Here is a 17,183-nt window from a genome sequence, read left to right as displayed (position 1 = left end):
ACGACGTCAACCTCGACGGGCCCTCTATCGACCCACAAGCTCGTATTTCCCACCCCCCGCGGCTACGACGGACATCGGGCACCGAGGTCACGCATGGATCTGGACCAACTCTATCGGCCGATCGAGATAGACGTCGATGGTGAAGTCGGCCTCGGACCCCTTGGTGTACGTGCTCGCCACCAGCACGTACTCGCCCTCGGGTATCCGCGTCGCTTCGATGGCGGTGCCGCAGACGTGGTCGACGTACGGCCCGCTAGTCGCCACCTCCCTCCCCAACCCGCCACCACCGCCACCCGGCTCGACAAGGCGAAAGAGGGAGAGATTGATATAGGGACGGAAACGCTCACTTGTTCTTCCCGCCTCGTCGCCGCCGTCGACTGGACCAAGCTTGTCACCATCGCCGCCGCTGTGCCCGGTGGTGGCGGTAGCGTCGAGACGCTGCTGGACAGGCACCGTCTTGAGGCGCGCCAGGAAGGTGCTCGGCCGCGACACTGTGAGCCTGTAGCGCGGATTGGCCTCGTACGCCCCCGAGCTGGGCGGTCCGCCAGCGGTACCCCTCGCCTTGCTCCAGCCACCCCGGATCGTCCGGGCGTACATGCCTGCGCCCTCCTGCGGAATCGGCTGGATCCGGATGGGCGTCGAGCATTCGACGCTGAGCACAAACGGCCCGACCTGGCCCGGCTGGAACGTCGAGACGACGAGCGTATACGTGCCCGGCTGCACCGAGGTACTCTCGCCCACAGCGATGCCGTGGCTGTAGATGCCGCTCGACAGCGCCAGGTCGCCCTCGACGCAGTGCGAGATGCGCGAGCCCGACGACCACACCAGCTGCGCCTGGATCGGCAGCGAGCGCGCCGACTCGACGAGCACGAGCAGGCTGCTCTTCGCTGCTTCGGCGCTGCCGCCCCGTTCAACCGTGGCCGGCGTCGACGGCGAAGAAGAAGAAGAGGACGACGTCAAAGGCCCTGCCGAGGTGGTCACCAACGGGCCAGTGCCGATGGCTGTGCTGCACAAGACAGCGGGCTTGGCGGCGGCGGATGACGACGACGACGACGACGACGATGGCGGCGGCGAGATGGTGATGGCGTACTGCGGGTTGTTCATAAACGTCGGGTGCGTCACGTTGCCGCCGGCCGAGCGGCCCGACCACGAGCCCGACACTTTTTCGTGGTAGGGATGGGCGTGGGGCAGCTCGCGCAGGCTCATCCTGGCCGACGAGTAGGCCGAGAGCGAGTAGCTGACGTTGCTGCTGGGCCCGTGGCGCGACACAATGACGGTGTAGGCGGTGCTGCCGGCGCCGCTGCTGGTGGGCGCCCGCGCCTTGACGCGGACCAGGTTGTGGGTGCCGTCGACGTACGAGCCGAGCCGCCTCGACTCGCGCGGCTTGTAGACGCGGTGCTGCCGGTCCTCGTGCTCAAAGACGTGCAGCGCCATGTAGTTGCCCTCGCCGTCGGGAGCCAGAGACTGCTTGCCCTCAATGTGGCGGACGAGCAGCAGCCACACTTCTGTCTCGTCCGTCGTCGACGTGGCGTCGATGCCGATGCCGGCGCCGGCGCCGGCGCCCGCCTTTTCGTCGGGCTCGAGCGACAGGCGGAACTGCGGATTCTGCCCGACGCTCTGCGGGTTGGCTGTAGCCCCGGTCCCCTTCCAGGTCGAGTGGATCGAGAGCTGGTGTCGAAACCGTTCCGGGTTCCAGTTGAGGTAGATGGAATCAAAGTGGCTGCAGAGGTCGTCCCAGGTCACGAGGAAGCCACCGTCGCTGGTCTGGCCGTCGTGGCCCGCTTGTGCTGCCAGGATGGCACGCTCCTCGTCGAGGGGTACGGCGAGCCCCGGCCGCTTTCCGATGGGCCGGCTCCACGGGTTCATGAGCAGGGCATAGCGCCGCCCGGACCTCTCGATGAGGGCCAGCACGGCGTAGTCGTGGCTCGGCACCAGGCCCTCGTACGCCGGCGAGGCTTGCTCGCCAAAGTGGCCCGTACCCGTCGTGACCATGCACTCTCCCTTGGACCACGCCTCCGAGATGCGGCACCACATCTTCTCGCGCTGGAAGCCGGCGTGGCGGAGAAAGACGTGCTCGGGTATCCAGCCCGTGAGGGCATGGAGGTCGATGGACGAGTTGGAGCCCAGGAAGTCGTAGCCGCCCATGACTTTGAGGTAGGCCTTTTCCAGCAGCGCCGGCCAGGTCTGCTGGCCGGTCCTCGACGTGGCGCACATGAGCGTCCCGTCGGGGTAGCACGGAAGGCTGTCGTCGAACGTGACCCGCCTCGCGGTCCCGTTGATCGTCAGACGGGCCATGTACTTGCCGTTTGGGCTGGGTCGGATCGAGCCCGTGGGATCCTTGGGGAAGAGGGCCGCCGTCGCCAGCCGGGTGCGCCACCTGCGGTCGTGCTCGGCGGCCACCTCGAGCGCGGCGACGAAGCTGCAGTCGGTGACGACGTCCTGGACGATGTCGCTGCCGCGCAGCGGCCGGCCGAAACCGTCGGCGTCGAGCCCACCGATACCGCCGTTGCCCTCGCCCTCGGCTGCACCCTGATCTCGGCGCCGCCGGCCCGGTCGCCTGTAGCTGGCTCGGTTCTCGAGCTGGGTAGGCGAGAGCGCCGGCTGCGGATCCGAGTCGAGGTAGATGCCTGGGCCCGCGTCAAACTCGTCGTCGGCGGGATCGGTCCATGTCGGAAAGGCGAGGCGACCGATGCGGGCCGAGGCGGCGAGGGCGTTTGACTGTTCCTCGAAGCTGAGGGCGTGCCGGTCGACGGGCCGGACGTCGTTGCGTGCGCTCTTGATCTTTTCGGCCCTCTGCATGACCTTGGCCGCCGACCTCTTGAGCCTGTCGCGCATCTCTGCATCGCTCAGCTCGAGCGAGAGCGAGGAGCGGAACGACGACGAGAGGAGGGCGGCACCATCCTTGCTGGTGCCGACGTGGGCATCCGAGTCGCTCTTTTGCGGCGGTGAGCGGTCGTGGAGGTTGCGCACGAGCCAGAGGTAGAGCTGACCCGCTCGGACGTAGGCCTCGAATGCCTCTGAGTAGGCGCGGTTGAATTCGAGCTTGGTGGCCTGGGTGGCGGTGTCGGTGGCCTGTTGCAGCTTGTCGTGCCAGATGCGGGTGGCTGCCATCGAGGTGCGCCGGAGGAGGGGTGCGAGGTGCGAGGTGCGAGGGTGCGAGGGTGCGAGGGTGCGAGGGTGCGAGGGTGCGAGGGTGCGAGGTGCGAGGTGGAGGGTAGGGACAAAAGGCCGTAACGTTGGCAGAGCACACAGAGCAGGGACGGATGTAGTTATGATCCGACTCGAGGAAGAGACGGGGCAGACCGTTGTGAGGATCAAGAGGTGGGCCCCGAGACGAGCGCCAGGAGTTGGTGGGTGGGGGTTGGGCTGCACTGCCACGGCCTGCCTTTGCCTCGGCGTGCCAGCGGACGCCCGCCGTGGGTGCCAGCCACTTGGCCCAAACGCACCCAACCCACCTGCAGCCGGCGGACCCTCCTCCACCCGGCGCCCGTTTTGCCCACGCGACCCCTGCGAGCCTTCCAAAGTCACCGACGCTGCTCGCCCATCGTCGCTTCTTCATCTTTTTGCATTCGGCTTGCCCCTCGCAATCGCAATCGCAATCGCAATCGCGGCATCGCTGCAGACGTCTCGACAAACAGGGCACGATGCCATCTAACGCTGCCCTTCGTGTGTGTGTGTGTGTGTGTGTGTGTGTGTGTGTGCGTGTGTGTACACGTACACGGCCCCGCTGCCCGCGCTACGGCGACGTTAGGAACGGATGCGCCAGCGCCTCTTTGGGCGTGATGCGCTTCGACGGGTCCAACTCGAGGCAGCGGTTGAGCAGGTCGATAAAGTGGTTGTTGAGCCGCAGCTCACCCTCGCGCAGCCTCTTGGCCGCGTTGCCGGGGAGCAGCCGCGCCCGCAGGTCCTCTGTCGGCTTCTGCACCACCACCCGTCGTACCACAGCCTAGCAGCATCAAAAGGGGGGTCAGGCAAAGTTGGACGACGAAGCTGGGACATCGTCAGACACGTTCGATGCAAGCAGCCCGCCACGCTAGGGCCGACACCCGCAAACTCACCTGGCCAGTGCTCTTGTCTCGCTCCAGGCTGAGAAACGCGTTGGTGTCGTCAAAGTGCTGCTCGCCAAACTGACCCCGCCGGATCTGCTTGGTGGTAAACTTGCCCCGCAGCTCCTGCATCAGCAGCAACATCTGGTTGTTGGACCGCCCAGGAAACAGAATCTTGCCCGTCGCCAGCTCGTACAGAGTGCATCCGATCGACCACACGTCGATGGCGCAGTCGTACGGCTGGCCAAGGACTGAAGCGGAGCAGGTAGAACGGCGAGGTAAAGGGAAGAGAACGAGCTTGGCCCTCGTCAGTTGCGAGCCTCAGCGGCCGCGCATACGGCTCCCATCCGCGTCCTCCGACTCACTGATCTCCGGCGCTCGGTAGAAGCGGCTGACGAGGTACGGCGTGATCTCCATCTCGCTCAGATCCGACGCCGATCCCAGGTCGCACACCTTGAGGAGGTTCTTGGCATCGTTGACCTGCGCGGGGCGTACACACGGACGATTCAGAACCGGCACTTGTCTCTCACCTAGGCAAGCAGCTTGGGCGAGGCTGCGCACTCACCAGGATGTTGTCCGGCTTGATGTCGGCGTGCATCAGGTTGGCCTTGCGCAGCAGACAGAGGGCGGCAAACATCTGGTGCGCGTACGACTTGACCGCCATCAGGTTGAGGCCCACGTCCTTGCCAAACCGCTTGACCACCTCGCGCAGGTTCATGCTGAGCGACTCAAACACCATGCAGAGGTGGCCGCGGTGCTCAAAGTGGCCCTCGAGCCGGATGACGTGCTTCTTGTCCTCGGGATCCAGCTCGGCCAGCTTCTTGAGGATGCCAATCTCCTTGAGGCCCGCCTTGTACATCGTCTCCTGGATCCTCACAATCTTGATGGCCACCTCGCGATCGCCATTCTGCAGGTCGCGCGCTTTGACGACTGACGAAAACATGCCCTTGCCAAGGTTGGCAAACACCTGGTAGCGGCCCCGGTCCATCGTCTCGCCCAGGATGATGCGGTAGTAGCCATCCGGGTCGTCCCAGTTGTCGTTGAGCGTGGCCGCGCTCGTGCCCGCGTCGCTTTGCAGCATCTGAGCGCGAGCGAGTGTGTATTCAGATGGTCGTATAGGTACGGTCAGAGAGCTGCCGTCTCCCTGCATTGTGGTCAGGATCCCGGCCGCTTCTTTACTCACTGGCGCTACGGCCGCGCTTCCACCCTTGGGCACCCGGATGACCTTCTTCTTCTTGGGCCTGTCTTCGTCCAGGGCGAACATGTCGTCGACGTCGTCGTCATCGTCCACCTCGATCTCTTCGTACTCGTCTTCCAGCTTGTCTACAGGCTCGCCCAGGCCCTCGGCGACGCCGCCGACCGTGTCGGGTGCAGCGGTGCCTTTGCCGCCGACGGGACCCAACGGCAGGCCAAGGTTACGACGCAGCCTCTGCTGCTGCTTGGCTTCGTCCTCGGCCTTGTCCAGGTCGGGATTGTAGTCGGCTGCAGAGATGCCGTCTGCGCCTCTGGCGTCGGCAGCGATGGCCGCATCGTCCTTTGCGAGGGAGAAGCCGGACATGCGAGCTGACGGGGGTTGGGCGGAGTGAGGGTAGCCATGACAGGGCATGCGGTGTCAGCTCGCAGTCCCCTCCGACGAGATACCAAACAGGCGAGATGGAGATCAGACTTACGAGTGGAAGTGTTGGTGCTCTGCGCTGCCTCCGTCCTCGACTCTTGAGGGACAGTGACGGATGCGGGCTGCGCGGGCGAAGGTGCGCCGGCGCTGGAGATGGGCGATGCGGTGGCGCTGTACTTTTGCAGGATGGCCTGCCGCCTCTTCCGGCTCTCTTCGAGCAGCTTCTCGGCCTTTTGATCGTCGTCGAGGTCGTAGTCGACGTCGTCCGGTGCGTCGTCTTTCACGTCTCCCCTGCCCTCCTGTTCTGCGGCTGCGCTGCTGGAGATCCTGCGCCATCGAGGCATCGGCAGTAGGTTCAACGACGGAAATGGCAGGCGATCTCGTGTCAGCGGTATTGTCGGATATTTTCAAGGGGGACAGCAGGCAACGATACTCACTCTCCTTCCTCGGCGTGGTCGGCGTACGCCCTGCCTTGTGCCACGTCGATGGAACTGCCCCTATGCTCGCCGCCTGTGCCGCCCCTTTGGTTGGCCCTGTCAGCTTCATGCCGCGGTCGGTGATGGCCGTGACGTTGTTCCTGTCTTCTAGGCGCTTTGCGATGTTCGCGATCCGACTCGGGTCGGTCGTCTCGGTAGCGCTTGTGCGGCCTGGCACTGCTCGACTGCGTTACCATTTTGAAAAGGCGAAGAGGAAGCAGGCGAGGCGAAGCAGGCCAGAGGGGAGAGGAAGGCGAGGCGAAGGATGCAGTTGTTGCAGCGCGTTTGACCGAGGACGGAGAGGAGCGGGGGAGAGGATTCGGGGATCTGTAAGTAACCCTACAAAAGCGTCAAAAAGTGGTGCTTGGAGGAGGACAAGGCCGTACTGTGGGTCTCTCGACACCGAGGGAAAGGTCGTTGGTGGCGTTGTGAGAAGCGCGACAGACCGGCGGAGCGGTGGTGGATGCGATGTCGCCGATTTAGGCTGTGATGGTGAGGAAGATGGGGCGGGGTGTGGGGCCGAGGGCGGTGGTGGTGGAGCGGCGGGTGTTGGTGGTGGTGGTGGAACGGGAGAGAGGAGAGGGAGGGAGGGGACCCCCCACCACGGCGCGTCGGTCGGCCGGCAAGCCAGGCAGGCCCTGACCAGGCTCAAGAAGCAAGCCAAAGTTGTCTCTCCTCCACCTGCCCGCCCACCAAAAAGGGTTCTTCTTGGTCACCCAGCTTGCCATGAGGGGCCGCGCGACCAGGCCAGCCTTCCAGCTGCAGCCCATACGACGCCCACCGCCCGCCATCCGCCACCGCGCAGCCTCACTCACCGACAAGCCAGGCCACCACAGGCAGCGCGCTGAAAACGTGTCGGGCCATTCATTGACGCTACCAGGGCGGGACAGGTCATGAATCCGTAAAGAACATGAGCGGCGACGTGGGGGGCGGAGATGAAGAGTGATAAAAGTACATGAAATCTCGTTGGTACACAGCGCAGAGGGCGGCGCGGGGCGCAGTAGGGTTAGTCGACTCTGACCGAAGGCGGGCGAGGCGAAAAAGACGGGGGCGCGGCCTGTCGTGACCAGCCAGAGCGCTTCCGAAGGGTCGCAGCCGCACCCGTCGCCATCGCCGCGACCACCACCGTACTGCCGCCAGTGCCCCACCCCTGCCGCTGATACTGCTACTGCTGCTGCTGCTGCTGCTACTGCTGCTACTTCTGCTCTTGTGCTTTCTTCCCGTAAACAAGCGTGAGGCGGTGAAAACGTGGAGGAGGGGGGGGGGGGGGGGGGGGGGCGTCGGCAAGAGGGGCTGGACAATAACAAAGCGCGTTGCGAGTGGGCAGAATGCCCGGGACTCATTGCGTCGGAAGGGAAGCGGAGGCTGTTGGACGGGTCCGGATCAGAGATGACAGGTGTGTCTGCGCGTGTGGACGGCATGCGTGCCGTGTAAGAGCCGTTGCAAAATTGAGGCGGAAATCTGGTAAAGCGTGCGAGGGGGAACAGTCGTGCTGAGGTCGGTCGATCGGTCGGTGAACTTGTATGTGTATCGGGATGAGGGGAGGGGGAGCTTGCTGAGTGTGCCGGAGCGGAATGCGGGGGATGCGCCGCGTCGAGATTGCGTTCGTGTATGTTTGCGTCTGATCCGCGGAGGCGGCCCGTTTCGCTCTATGGGGTTGCATGTTGAGGTGGCGGTAGGAGTATGGACAGTGCGAAGGCGAGACGGACGTCCACAAGGGGAGCAGTCCGTGTCGAGGGAGGGATGGATCCTGGGACGGTGGTCGAAGCAGGTGGCGCTCGCGTCACATCAGGGGCCCAGCAACGGCTGTGGGAGTCGACCTGCCGGAGGCGTCGGTTGGGCTCGAGGGGCTGCCAAGGGCGTGCAGGTCGCTGCTTGCGGTGGGTAGCTGGTTGTCGCTGTTCCAGCAGAAGCGGGCGACCAGCTCGTTGAAGCTGGCCATGCTCGTCGGACGAATCAGGTCGTCTGGAGTCATGATCTCGGACGAAGGACTGTGCGTGCTCGAAGGCAGCGAGGGCGAGTAGCCGTGCGACTCAGGCGTGTCGCCGGCGGCGAACGATGAGGGCCTCGGACCGGGCGTCAGCGCGTCGTCGCGCAGGAAGCGCGAAGATGGCATCTGGCTGAGGCGGTCCAAGCTATCGGCAAGCGACTTGCGCGCGTCGTCCGACGAGACCATGCCCACGGTCGTGTCCGACTCGATCGACGAGACCGACATGGCCGGCGAGAACGGATTCGGCGAGCCGGTCAGAGATGTTGGCGACGCCTGGCTGCCGTCGGGCGTGTAGTCCTCGAGCACCAGGCCATCGGGCTTGACCATCACTGAGCCGAGGTGGCGAGGCGAGGGCGAACGATCGCCGGGACCATCATCGTTCTTGGCGTCTGGTGCCCAGCTGCCTCCGGGCGAGTAGGTGCTGCGGTTGGGCGGGAACGAGTAGAAGCGGTGCGACGACGACGACGACACGGGCTCCGGCACCGTCAGCGTGTTGCCCGACGGCGACGTGTTGGCGTACGTCGACGCGGGCTGGTGCTGGACGACGCCATGGTCGAGGCCAGGGCTGAGCATGCCGAACTTGTGCTGGAAGTTGGGCGACGGGTTGGGCGTGATACGCGGCGTGGACCCGCTCGAGCCGGGGTTGGAGCCCGAGTTGGAGCCCGTGGGCGACGCCGCGCTGACGACAAAGGTCGAGCGGATCGGGCTCGTGGCCGACGGCGGCGGCCTGGAAGAGAAGTAGTCGAGCGCGGCGGCACGGCCGGCGTCGGTAGTGCGGCTGCCGCTCTTCGGGTTGCGAAGCGATGCCCCGAAGTCGTAACGTGCAGTCCACACGGACGGAGACGCTGCCCGCTGGTTGGAGCCGCCGGGCGAGACGGGCGGCGAACGCCGCTTGGTGACCTCTTGGATGAAGCTGCCCGAAGTCGGAACAGCGCCGTCGTGGTCCTCCTCGTCCGACCGCAGCCGGTCAAGCTCACGCCTCAGCTGCTCCATGACCGTGTCGCCCTTGGTCCTCTGGCCGTGGACGCCCGAGCGCCTGCCCATCTCGATGATGCGCGAAGTGGGCGGTGCGGTGGCCCCAGTCGTGTAGCGGCGCGGGAGGGTGCCGCCGTTGGCGCTCGCCGTCTTGGCCACCTCACCCGCGGGCGGATAGCTCGCCACCTGCGCAGGGAGCTGGCGCTTGCGGAAGTCGAGCTGGTAGTTGGCGCCGTCGTTGTTGTCCCAGATCTCTCGACCGTTGACGGTGTAGCGGAGGCAGACAAACATCGTCTTGGTGTCCTGGAGACCGGCACCGCGCGGCCAATTGAGGAGCTCGTTGAGTTTGATGGAAAAGACGAAGCGGTCCGCATCGCCATCCTTGATGCTCTCCGAGTACTCGGCCGACACCTCGCTGACGGTGGCCCAGTGGTCCAACGTGAAGCGGACCGCGACCCATTTTTCGAAGCTGAGGTTGCGGACCTGGACGGTACCCTTGACGGAGCGAAGGTCGTCGGAGAGGTAGACGCGCTCGAGAAAGATATCGCGGTCGACCGAGAGCCGCGCCGACGAGGGAAAGTTGGGAAGGCGAAGCAGCAGCTGCTCCTCCATCTCGACTGGGGGCGTCGCCGTGGGCGAGGGCGTCTTGGCCCCGGAGCCCTGCCTGTTCGGGAGGCCGCGGCGCTGGCCGAAGAACGGGTACTCGCGCTCCTCTTCGGTCTCGGTCTCGGTCTGCTCGGGGCTACCTTCGCGCGAGACGGCCGTGGGGCGGCCCTTGACGCGGAAGATCTTGATGTGCTCGAGCTGGCTGTCGAAGTGTACCGCCTTGGGGACGTTGGGCGTCGATGGGACGCTCTTGGCGCGCGCAAAGGTGGCGCTTGGGATCGAAGCGTCGCTCGAGGCCCTGGAGTTGAAGAGCGCCGACGAGGGGTACTGCTTCAACGACGACTTGACGGGCTCACCCGACTTCTTGCGGATGAGCTCGGGGAGGGTCGACGTCGACGCGGCGGCGTGCTGGTCCAGAACGCTGGGCGTCGGGATGCACGCGATGTCGATGTGAAGGCCGCTGACCTCAGGTCCGGGGCTGTTTGCCTTGAGGGCCAGTGCCTTGCGAGATGCGGGGTGGAGCGGCGGAGCTGTCGAGGGCATGGCGAGACCGCCAGAGGTGGGCGCCTTGGCGACAGGGAATGGGATCTTGGCTCCCGGTGGCGTGGCAAGCTCCTCCTCGCTCGCCGTGACGATCGACGAGGCCGCGCTCGAAGGCGGACTGGGCGACTTGGCGCCAGCATCGGCCTTGCGCGAGTTGGGAAAGGCAGGGGTGAGTCGCATGATCTTGGGGCGTCGCTTGGCGGCCTGGGCGTTCTGGATCTGCAGGACGGCCTCGCGCTCCAGCTCGAGCTCCATCTTCTCCTGCGGCGACAGGAAGCCGGCGCGGTCGCGAGCCCTACGGTCAAAGACACTCTGGGCGTGGATCCTTGGCTCAATCGAGATGCTGCGGACGTGGTTGCGTGGCCGGGCGGACGACTGCAACGCGGCAAGCTGCGGCGCCTTGTCAAACGACAGGCTCACCGTCTCCTGTCTCGGTGAGGGCGAGGGCATGGCGGCCGAGCTATAGGATGGGTAGAAGTCGTAGCCGCTGTCTGCTGGACCCGCTTTCCTCTGATCAAACGGTCCGCACGATTGAGAAAGGCCGGGGTTGCACAGCATGCCGCAGTCCCAAGCAAAGGCCCCCCTAGGTCGGTTCAAGGACACGGGCTCGATGCCGGTGCCGTGCGATCGGGGTGAGGGCGAAAGCGGTCGATCGGTGAACGAGCCGAAGGGCCGCGAGCAGAGGTGATGGTCCGGCAGATGCAGCTCGGTCAGACCGAAGACGGCGACGTTGGATGATGCTGCCGATGCTGCTGCTTCTGCTGCTTCTGCTGCTGCTGCTGCTGCTCAAGGAGACCGGCGCGCGGTGCTGATCGACGGCGGGCTGGATCGCGAGGTCGAGAAAGGGGATGATGAACCGACGAGGGCGGCCGCGAAAGAGAATCGGCGACCGACGAAGGTGGCGAGAGGTCGGACTAGGGCTAGGGTGATGTTGATGGTGGTGGTGGTGGTGGTGGTGGCGAGAAGAAGGCGATCAGACGGTTGACATTTGAGGTGGCCAGGCCAGCGGTTGCGACTCCGATGGCGATCCCTTGGTCAAAGTCTGGGGGTCGCAGGATCCGGAAGCGGCTGGGGGAGAGAGAGGAGAGGGAGCGAGGCGAGGCGAGGCAGAACGACGGTCCGAAGCGAGGGACGAGGTCGAACGATACGAGGTGGGCCGCTGGAGACGAGGGGGGAAAGGGGAAGAAAGGGAGAAAGCGCTGGCGGCGATACAGGGGAGGGCGAGGGCGAGGGGAGACCCAAGCGGTGAGACGTTGCCGTACCGTGTCAGCCCCAACAAGGCGGCCAGAGGGGATGGAGGACGACGAGCGAGGGGGGCAGGTCGAGGTGGCACGAGGAAACTCTGCGACCTACGGTAGCTGTCGATGGGTGGCTGCTGATGCCCGTGGAGCGCGCTGGAGGCTGGGTGCGACGGCGGCGGCGGCGGCAGCAGCAGCAGCAGCAGCGACGGCGGCGAGCACCTGAAGTCTGGGTGGGCAGGATGGAGGTGGTCGACACAGGGCTTGGTGGGCGAGGGGAAAAGAGGAACGGTAACGAGGCGCCTCCCAGAGGTGGAAATTTCTTGGCTGGCGGGCAGGCGGGCAGGCGGGCTGGCTAGGCTGGATGGCTCAGCCGGAATCTGGATGATACGGGGCGGGGGGCCGACGAGGATGGCCAAGGCGTGCGCTGATGCTCAAGGCCAAGGGCCCCCAGCGTAGCGTTGCGTTCCTCTCTTCTTGGTCGACGACGGAAGAGGCCGAAGCACAACGAGGGCGGCGAGCAGGCAAGCAAGGAGGGCTAACGGGTGCTCGCCAGACGGGCACGCAAGCAGGGGGCGATGGCCATGGTTTGATGCTGTCCAAAGCAAGCAGGCAGACAGCCAGCCAGCCAACCAGCCAGCCAGCCAGGTGAGGCCACCAGGCGACCAAACGGCGGCGACAACAGCTGCAGAGAGCAGCCGCCCCCGTCCCCAATCCCCTCCCCGCGTACCGTCCTTTGTCGGCTGGCCCCACACACTACGCCGACGCACTTCTCGCGCGTTCCCCACCCACGATGGCGGGCGAAATTTCAGAAAATTGCAGCTGGCCGGTTGGCGCCAATTCGCTGGCCCCGCCATCGATTGCTGCTGCTGCGCGGGGCCACGGAGTCTCGAGCCAGTCAGCCAGGCAAGCCAAGCCAAGCCACGCCAGCCAGGGGAGGACGCCGGGGCTGGGAGCGCCAGCCCAAAAAGTTTCCCAGGCGGTCCGAGCCGCCAATTCGACCCTCGCTCGCTCGCTGCCACCCGGCTCGCGTCCGACACCACGCTTTCTTCTCTCTGCTTCAGACCAGCGCCGAACACACAAGCAAGCAAGCTGCCGAGGTCCAAGGAGCAGGGGACAGCCACAAAAGAGGCATGCTCGCATGCAACCAGACGACGGCGGCGACGACCTCGACGACGACGGCCAATCCGAGCCCGTTCCGTTGTCGTTCGTCGACGTGCAGGCAGCAGCAGGTAGGCACACACCGACGGCCACCAGCAGTTCAGCGTCAGCAGAAGCGGGCGACCAAAAACAAAAACCACGCACGCTCGCACGCAGGCAGGCAAGCGCACACACGCATCGAAACAGGCCCTTGCTGCATGGGCCCTCGCTCGAAATTCAGTCCTGCCCACGCCGGCCAGGCAGCGACGAATTCGAGATTCCGCTTGGCCTGGGGGCTGTACGATGGCGCGCGCATGCCTTGCAGCGCCTGGCCTGCTGTCTCTTCGGATGCACTCGCCGATGGCCCTGCATCTCGCCGACGCCGCCGTTGTGACCGCTGCGTGCTTGCTGGCTGGCTCAGCTTGTCGATTTCCTGCCTCGACGCCGCGCTGTGCCGCCTGCCCTGCCAAGTCGGAAGCCGGACCGCAGCCCAGCGCCAGACCGTCCGTCGCCATCACCATCGCTGCTCCCGCTTGGCAGGCCACTCGGCCAGCACGCAACAGGCCACCCAGCCTCGGCATGGCATCGCAGGCAGGGCGGCATCGTCCGATCAGCTGTCACCGGGTGGGTACGTTGGGCTCTGCACCGCACCACCTCTCTTGCCATCGACGCGCACAGCGGACGACGGTCCTCCAGGGATACCGTCGCCGCAACCAAGCATCGTGTGCGTATTCCCCTCGCTTCCATGGCATCGTGCTGTGTTAGAGTGTCATGGTAGTCAGGCACCTTTGTGCCATAGCAGAGAATGGTCTCGAAGAACGGAAAGGCGCGAGGCGATTGGCCGCCACCACCACCACCAGAGACACCGTCGCGGACGGTGAACGCGGTGGTGGGTGGTTGGTGCAAGGAGCCAGCAGCCACCGGCGAGACAAAGAGATCTCTGGTCAGCGCGGTGCTGTTGCGACCCTACGCCGACCCCGGGGTGGGCGAGGCGAAGCGGGAGCCAGGGGGGCCTGCCTGCCTGCCTGACCGCTAGCGGCGGGGCTCGAAGTCGGGGTGCGTCGAGCTGCGACCACAACCGGCATGCATGTGAAGCCCCGTTGGCCTGTGTGGTACGGCGCAAGCCAGCCTCTGGTCGCAAGCGCTCCCCATCTCTCTGCCAGGCAGACGCATCGCAACGCAAAGCGACGGGCGGCGTACTGTACCTGTACCGCAGGCCCCCCTTCTGTCTTTTCCCCCTTCCGCTCTCTCATCGCGCCTTTGTTCGCCAGTCGAAAAGAGTCGGTTGCCCGCCATCACCTCGAGCGAGCGGTGTCCACCTCGGCGACAACACGTCGGGACGGTACCATCCTGCATCCGTCCCCCATCTGACCGCTGCACGCTTCGGTGCTTGTGTCGTCGCTGCACCTCGCCTGGCACTTGGCTCACTACGGGGCATCCAAAAAGACCGCTTCGAAATCAGCTGTCCGCTCAGCATGCTGGCCAAAAGGCTATGCAGCTGAGCAGGCGGACCCGACGCTCCTTGACGACGAGGGCGGCTGCCAAAGTGATTTCCATCGATCGAAGTGTGCAGGCCTGCCCTGCTTCGCCTGACACCTCAGGAGCGACGAAAACGCGCCCGCCCAGGCGCGGATTTTGTCGTCGCCCCTCGATGCCACGCTGCTCGCCAGCGGGCTCTCGCCACCTGGCTGCTGCGACCAAGCCCCTTCGCCGACTTGCCGTAGCCTGCCTCGTTCCTCGCGCAAAGCAACCGAGCGAAGCCCTTCCTTAGCACGGTCTCGCGAGCTCAACCGACAGCGCCTGCCTTGCTTCCGACTCGTCGCTCCCCGCCGCTCGGCGCTGCGGTGCCGGCCGCCATTGATCAAGGTCGGCCGCAGGAGCTACCTGATCCCGACGCGGAACCTGCAAAGGATGTCCGTACATTGTCGTCGTCGTCGAGGTTCAACGCGCAACATTGGGCCGCTAGGAGGGACTGTACTCTTTGCATTTTCCGCGGGGTTCCAAAGTAGACGGACCCTCGCACCGAGGCGTCAGCATCAGCCGCTCATTGCGCAGCGGAAGGGGCGGACCGCCGTCGGGTTGCATTGCGTCGCGTTGCGTTGCGTCGCCATTTTCAAATCTGTCTCGATGGACCGGATGGCGAAAAGAGGCGCAGCAAGGCGGGCGGGCAGGAGGGCGGACGGGCGGGCAGCTCCGACGATAACGATCTCGTTGGCCGCCACAGGACATATCAAGTTTTTCTTTCTACGGCGGCCCGCGGACCATGCTGTGGACGTTGACCGTCGAGCGGATCCGAAGCGAAGGGCAGACCTTTGATGCTTGGCAGGCAGCCGCCTTCCTGCCTCGTCAAGCCCGCCAGGCAGGGGTCCCGACTGTTCGCGTGGTTGCAGGTCCGGTCGGCTTCTCAGGGGCAGTCCCGCCCGTCCGACCCGACCTCGTCTAAAGCACCGAGGCACATATCCGACCACGCTTCAGCTGCCGGTGGCCTAAATTGCCGCTCCGTTCCTGCTGCAGCCAGCCGGCAAACACATCCGAAGCGGTGCTGCAAGAGGCCGACTTTGGCGCGAGTACGTGTACAGTACACGTACGTCCAGCCTGGCTGTCCCCGCCCAGCAAGATGTCCAACATATGTATACATACGTAGCGGGGTCACAACCAACGCACAGGGGGAGCGAGCTGCGGGCGACAATGACCAGCTCTTGGCGAAGGTTGACCTCGGCCGCGCAGCGACGTGCGAACACCCCGCAGCCTTCTTGCTCTCCGCTCTCGACGGCGTCTCGGCAGCCGGGGGCGGGAATGCGGTTGTCGCCGCCATGACTCTCGCTAGAAGCAACCTACTGTCAGGGGCCTCGGAGCGTCGGGGAAGGGAGCAGCCGGGACGAGGCAAGCCGGGCTTCGCTTTGACCAAGCAGCGGACGCAACACGGCAAGGCGGGGCAGACTGGCGGCGACGAGCGGCACGAAGGCCAGGCTGCCGGGGTCTGGTCCATTGTCTGTTCTCGCTTGCTACAGCATGCACACATCAAGCACAGGACGGCGAAACAAGGAGAGGATTGCGACATGTCAGGGTCGCGCGACAATCGGCCTGGAGAGATGGCCACGCCATATTTCAGAGCACAAGGCGGCGGATGTGGGCAAGTTGGTGTTGGTCGGCGTCCGGCGGCGCTGGTGGCGTGGCAAGGTTGTCGAGGCGTGAGGGTGGGAAGAAGACGTTCATCCTTGCGCCTACCCTCCGCCGTGCTCGCCAGCCCTGCGCGTGTGCGGAAGACGCGGCGGATACGGTATGTACGGGCGCCAGATGGGACGGGCCACGGATGCATGGCTGCACGACTGACCTGGTTGAGCTTCGGGAACACATGCTGCTGCCGTACAGGTACCGCACCCGCCCGTGCGTGGCTTTTCCGCAGCCGCAGAAGGGTTGCAAAGTCAGCGCCCCCTGACCTGCCTTGCTTGCCCCTTTCCCTTGCTTGCTGAGTCGTGCAACCCCGAGCGAGGAGCACGCCGTCACCCGGTGGCTTCTTGTGCCGACGCGAAATCTCTGTCGTGTAGGTACGAGGCAGGAACAAGCAAGAAGCGTAGAGCCAGGCTGGGCGGCGCCTACCTGTTGGCATTACGAAGAGATGGGTTGTATGGTATGCGACCGGCGTATTCCCTCTGGCCCCGTTCGGTAGCTCTGTAACACACGGCGACCTCGGCATGGTGAAGAGGCACAAGCAGCACGGCGTACACCAGCTCCGGAAAGATTGTGTACGGTCGGACGTGAGGTGCACCAGGCTGCACATGCGCAGCCGATGGCGAAAACACGGCGCAGCAGTTCGGTCGGTCAATTGGTCGGTCGGGAGCAAGAGAAGGCCGGGTGGCGTGCCTGCCGCCTACCCGAAGCGCGGGAAAGGGGCCTGAAGAGTTCGTCCGGCTCGACGAATGGAAAACTGATGTCCTCCTCGCACCGCTCCAAGACGCCGAGACGTTCCCAGCGCAGCGCCCTGTATCCGTCCCGCTCGATATACCGTACGCCCTTCTGCGCATGGCACCCCTCTGTGCCAGCGCTCCCACTCCTGCCTCGGTATTGAAGTGCGTGGCCCCGCTCTCGACGGACCATCCAGAAAAAAATCAAGGCTCACCTTGCTTGAGTCATTCGAGCGAGCACACGTCCTCCGCATCTCACATATCATGTGGTCCACTTCTGACCTGCGGGGTTCAGAGTACAGCTGAATCCACATCAGCTGAGGATGCGGAGAGAGAGCGCGCGCGACAGGACCGTGGGGGAATTCATTGGCCCGTCCACACGCGCTCCCCCCCTCCCTGGCGGCATGGAGCACCGACCCCCTCACCCATCCCCAACACTTCGTCGTCAGATAGGTCACCCAGGATGTGCACAGGCCATATGATGACCCTACCCATCCGTCGGCATATACGTGCGGTATGCCTGACGCCGTGGGTGATTTAGACTAGGCCAGCCCGGGCCTGGCAACACGAGCCCATGCCGCCCGCTCGAAGAAACGAGCTCAAAGCAATCCGCCCCGATGTCGAAACCATGAAGGCGAACGTAGGTCGA

At 65.1% G+C, this 17,183-nt stretch overlaps 3 protein-coding genes across 3 annotated transcripts; all 3 read right to left on the bottom strand.

Annotated features, from left to right (window-relative positions):
• Window positions 1-87: 87 nt before the first annotated feature.
• PFL1_00582 (uncharacterized protein) lies at window positions 88-3,111 on the bottom strand (the record flags this gene model as incomplete). Its single annotated transcript, XM_007878076.1, has 2 exons — window positions 88-212; window positions 348-3,111. 2 exons carry the CDS (start codon window positions 3,109-3,111, stop codon window positions 88-90), a joined length of 2,889 nt encoding a protein of 962 aa, XP_007876267.1.
• A 625-nt stretch (window positions 3,112-3,736) lies between these two features.
• PFL1_00581 (uncharacterized protein) lies at window positions 3,737-6,334 on the bottom strand (the record flags this gene model as incomplete). Its single annotated transcript, XM_007878075.1, has 7 exons — window positions 3,737-3,946; window positions 4,059-4,297; window positions 4,412-4,526; window positions 4,612-5,127; window positions 5,230-5,609; window positions 5,717-5,988; window positions 6,099-6,334. 7 exons carry the CDS (start codon window positions 6,332-6,334, stop codon window positions 3,737-3,739), a joined length of 1,968 nt encoding a protein of 655 aa, XP_007876266.1.
• Window positions 6,335-7,920: 1,586 nt separating this feature from the next.
• On the bottom strand, window positions 7,921-10,701 carry PFL1_00580 (uncharacterized protein; the record flags this gene model as incomplete). The annotated part of the gene is made up of 1 exon (XM_007878074.1): window positions 7,921-10,701. One exon carries the CDS (start codon window positions 10,699-10,701, stop codon window positions 7,921-7,923), a length of 2,781 nt encoding a protein of 926 aa, XP_007876265.1.
• Window positions 10,702-17,183: the final 6,482 nt, after the last annotated feature.

The sequence above is a fragment of the Pseudozyma flocculosa genome, assembly GCF_000417875.1.
Source record: "Pseudozyma flocculosa PF-1 unplaced genomic scaffold scaffold00001, whole genome shotgun sequence".
Taxonomy (NCBI): Eukaryota; Fungi; Basidiomycota; class Ustilaginomycetes; order Ustilaginales; family Ustilaginaceae; genus Pseudozyma; species Pseudozyma flocculosa.
This window is presented reverse-complemented; position numbering and strand designations above follow the sequence as displayed.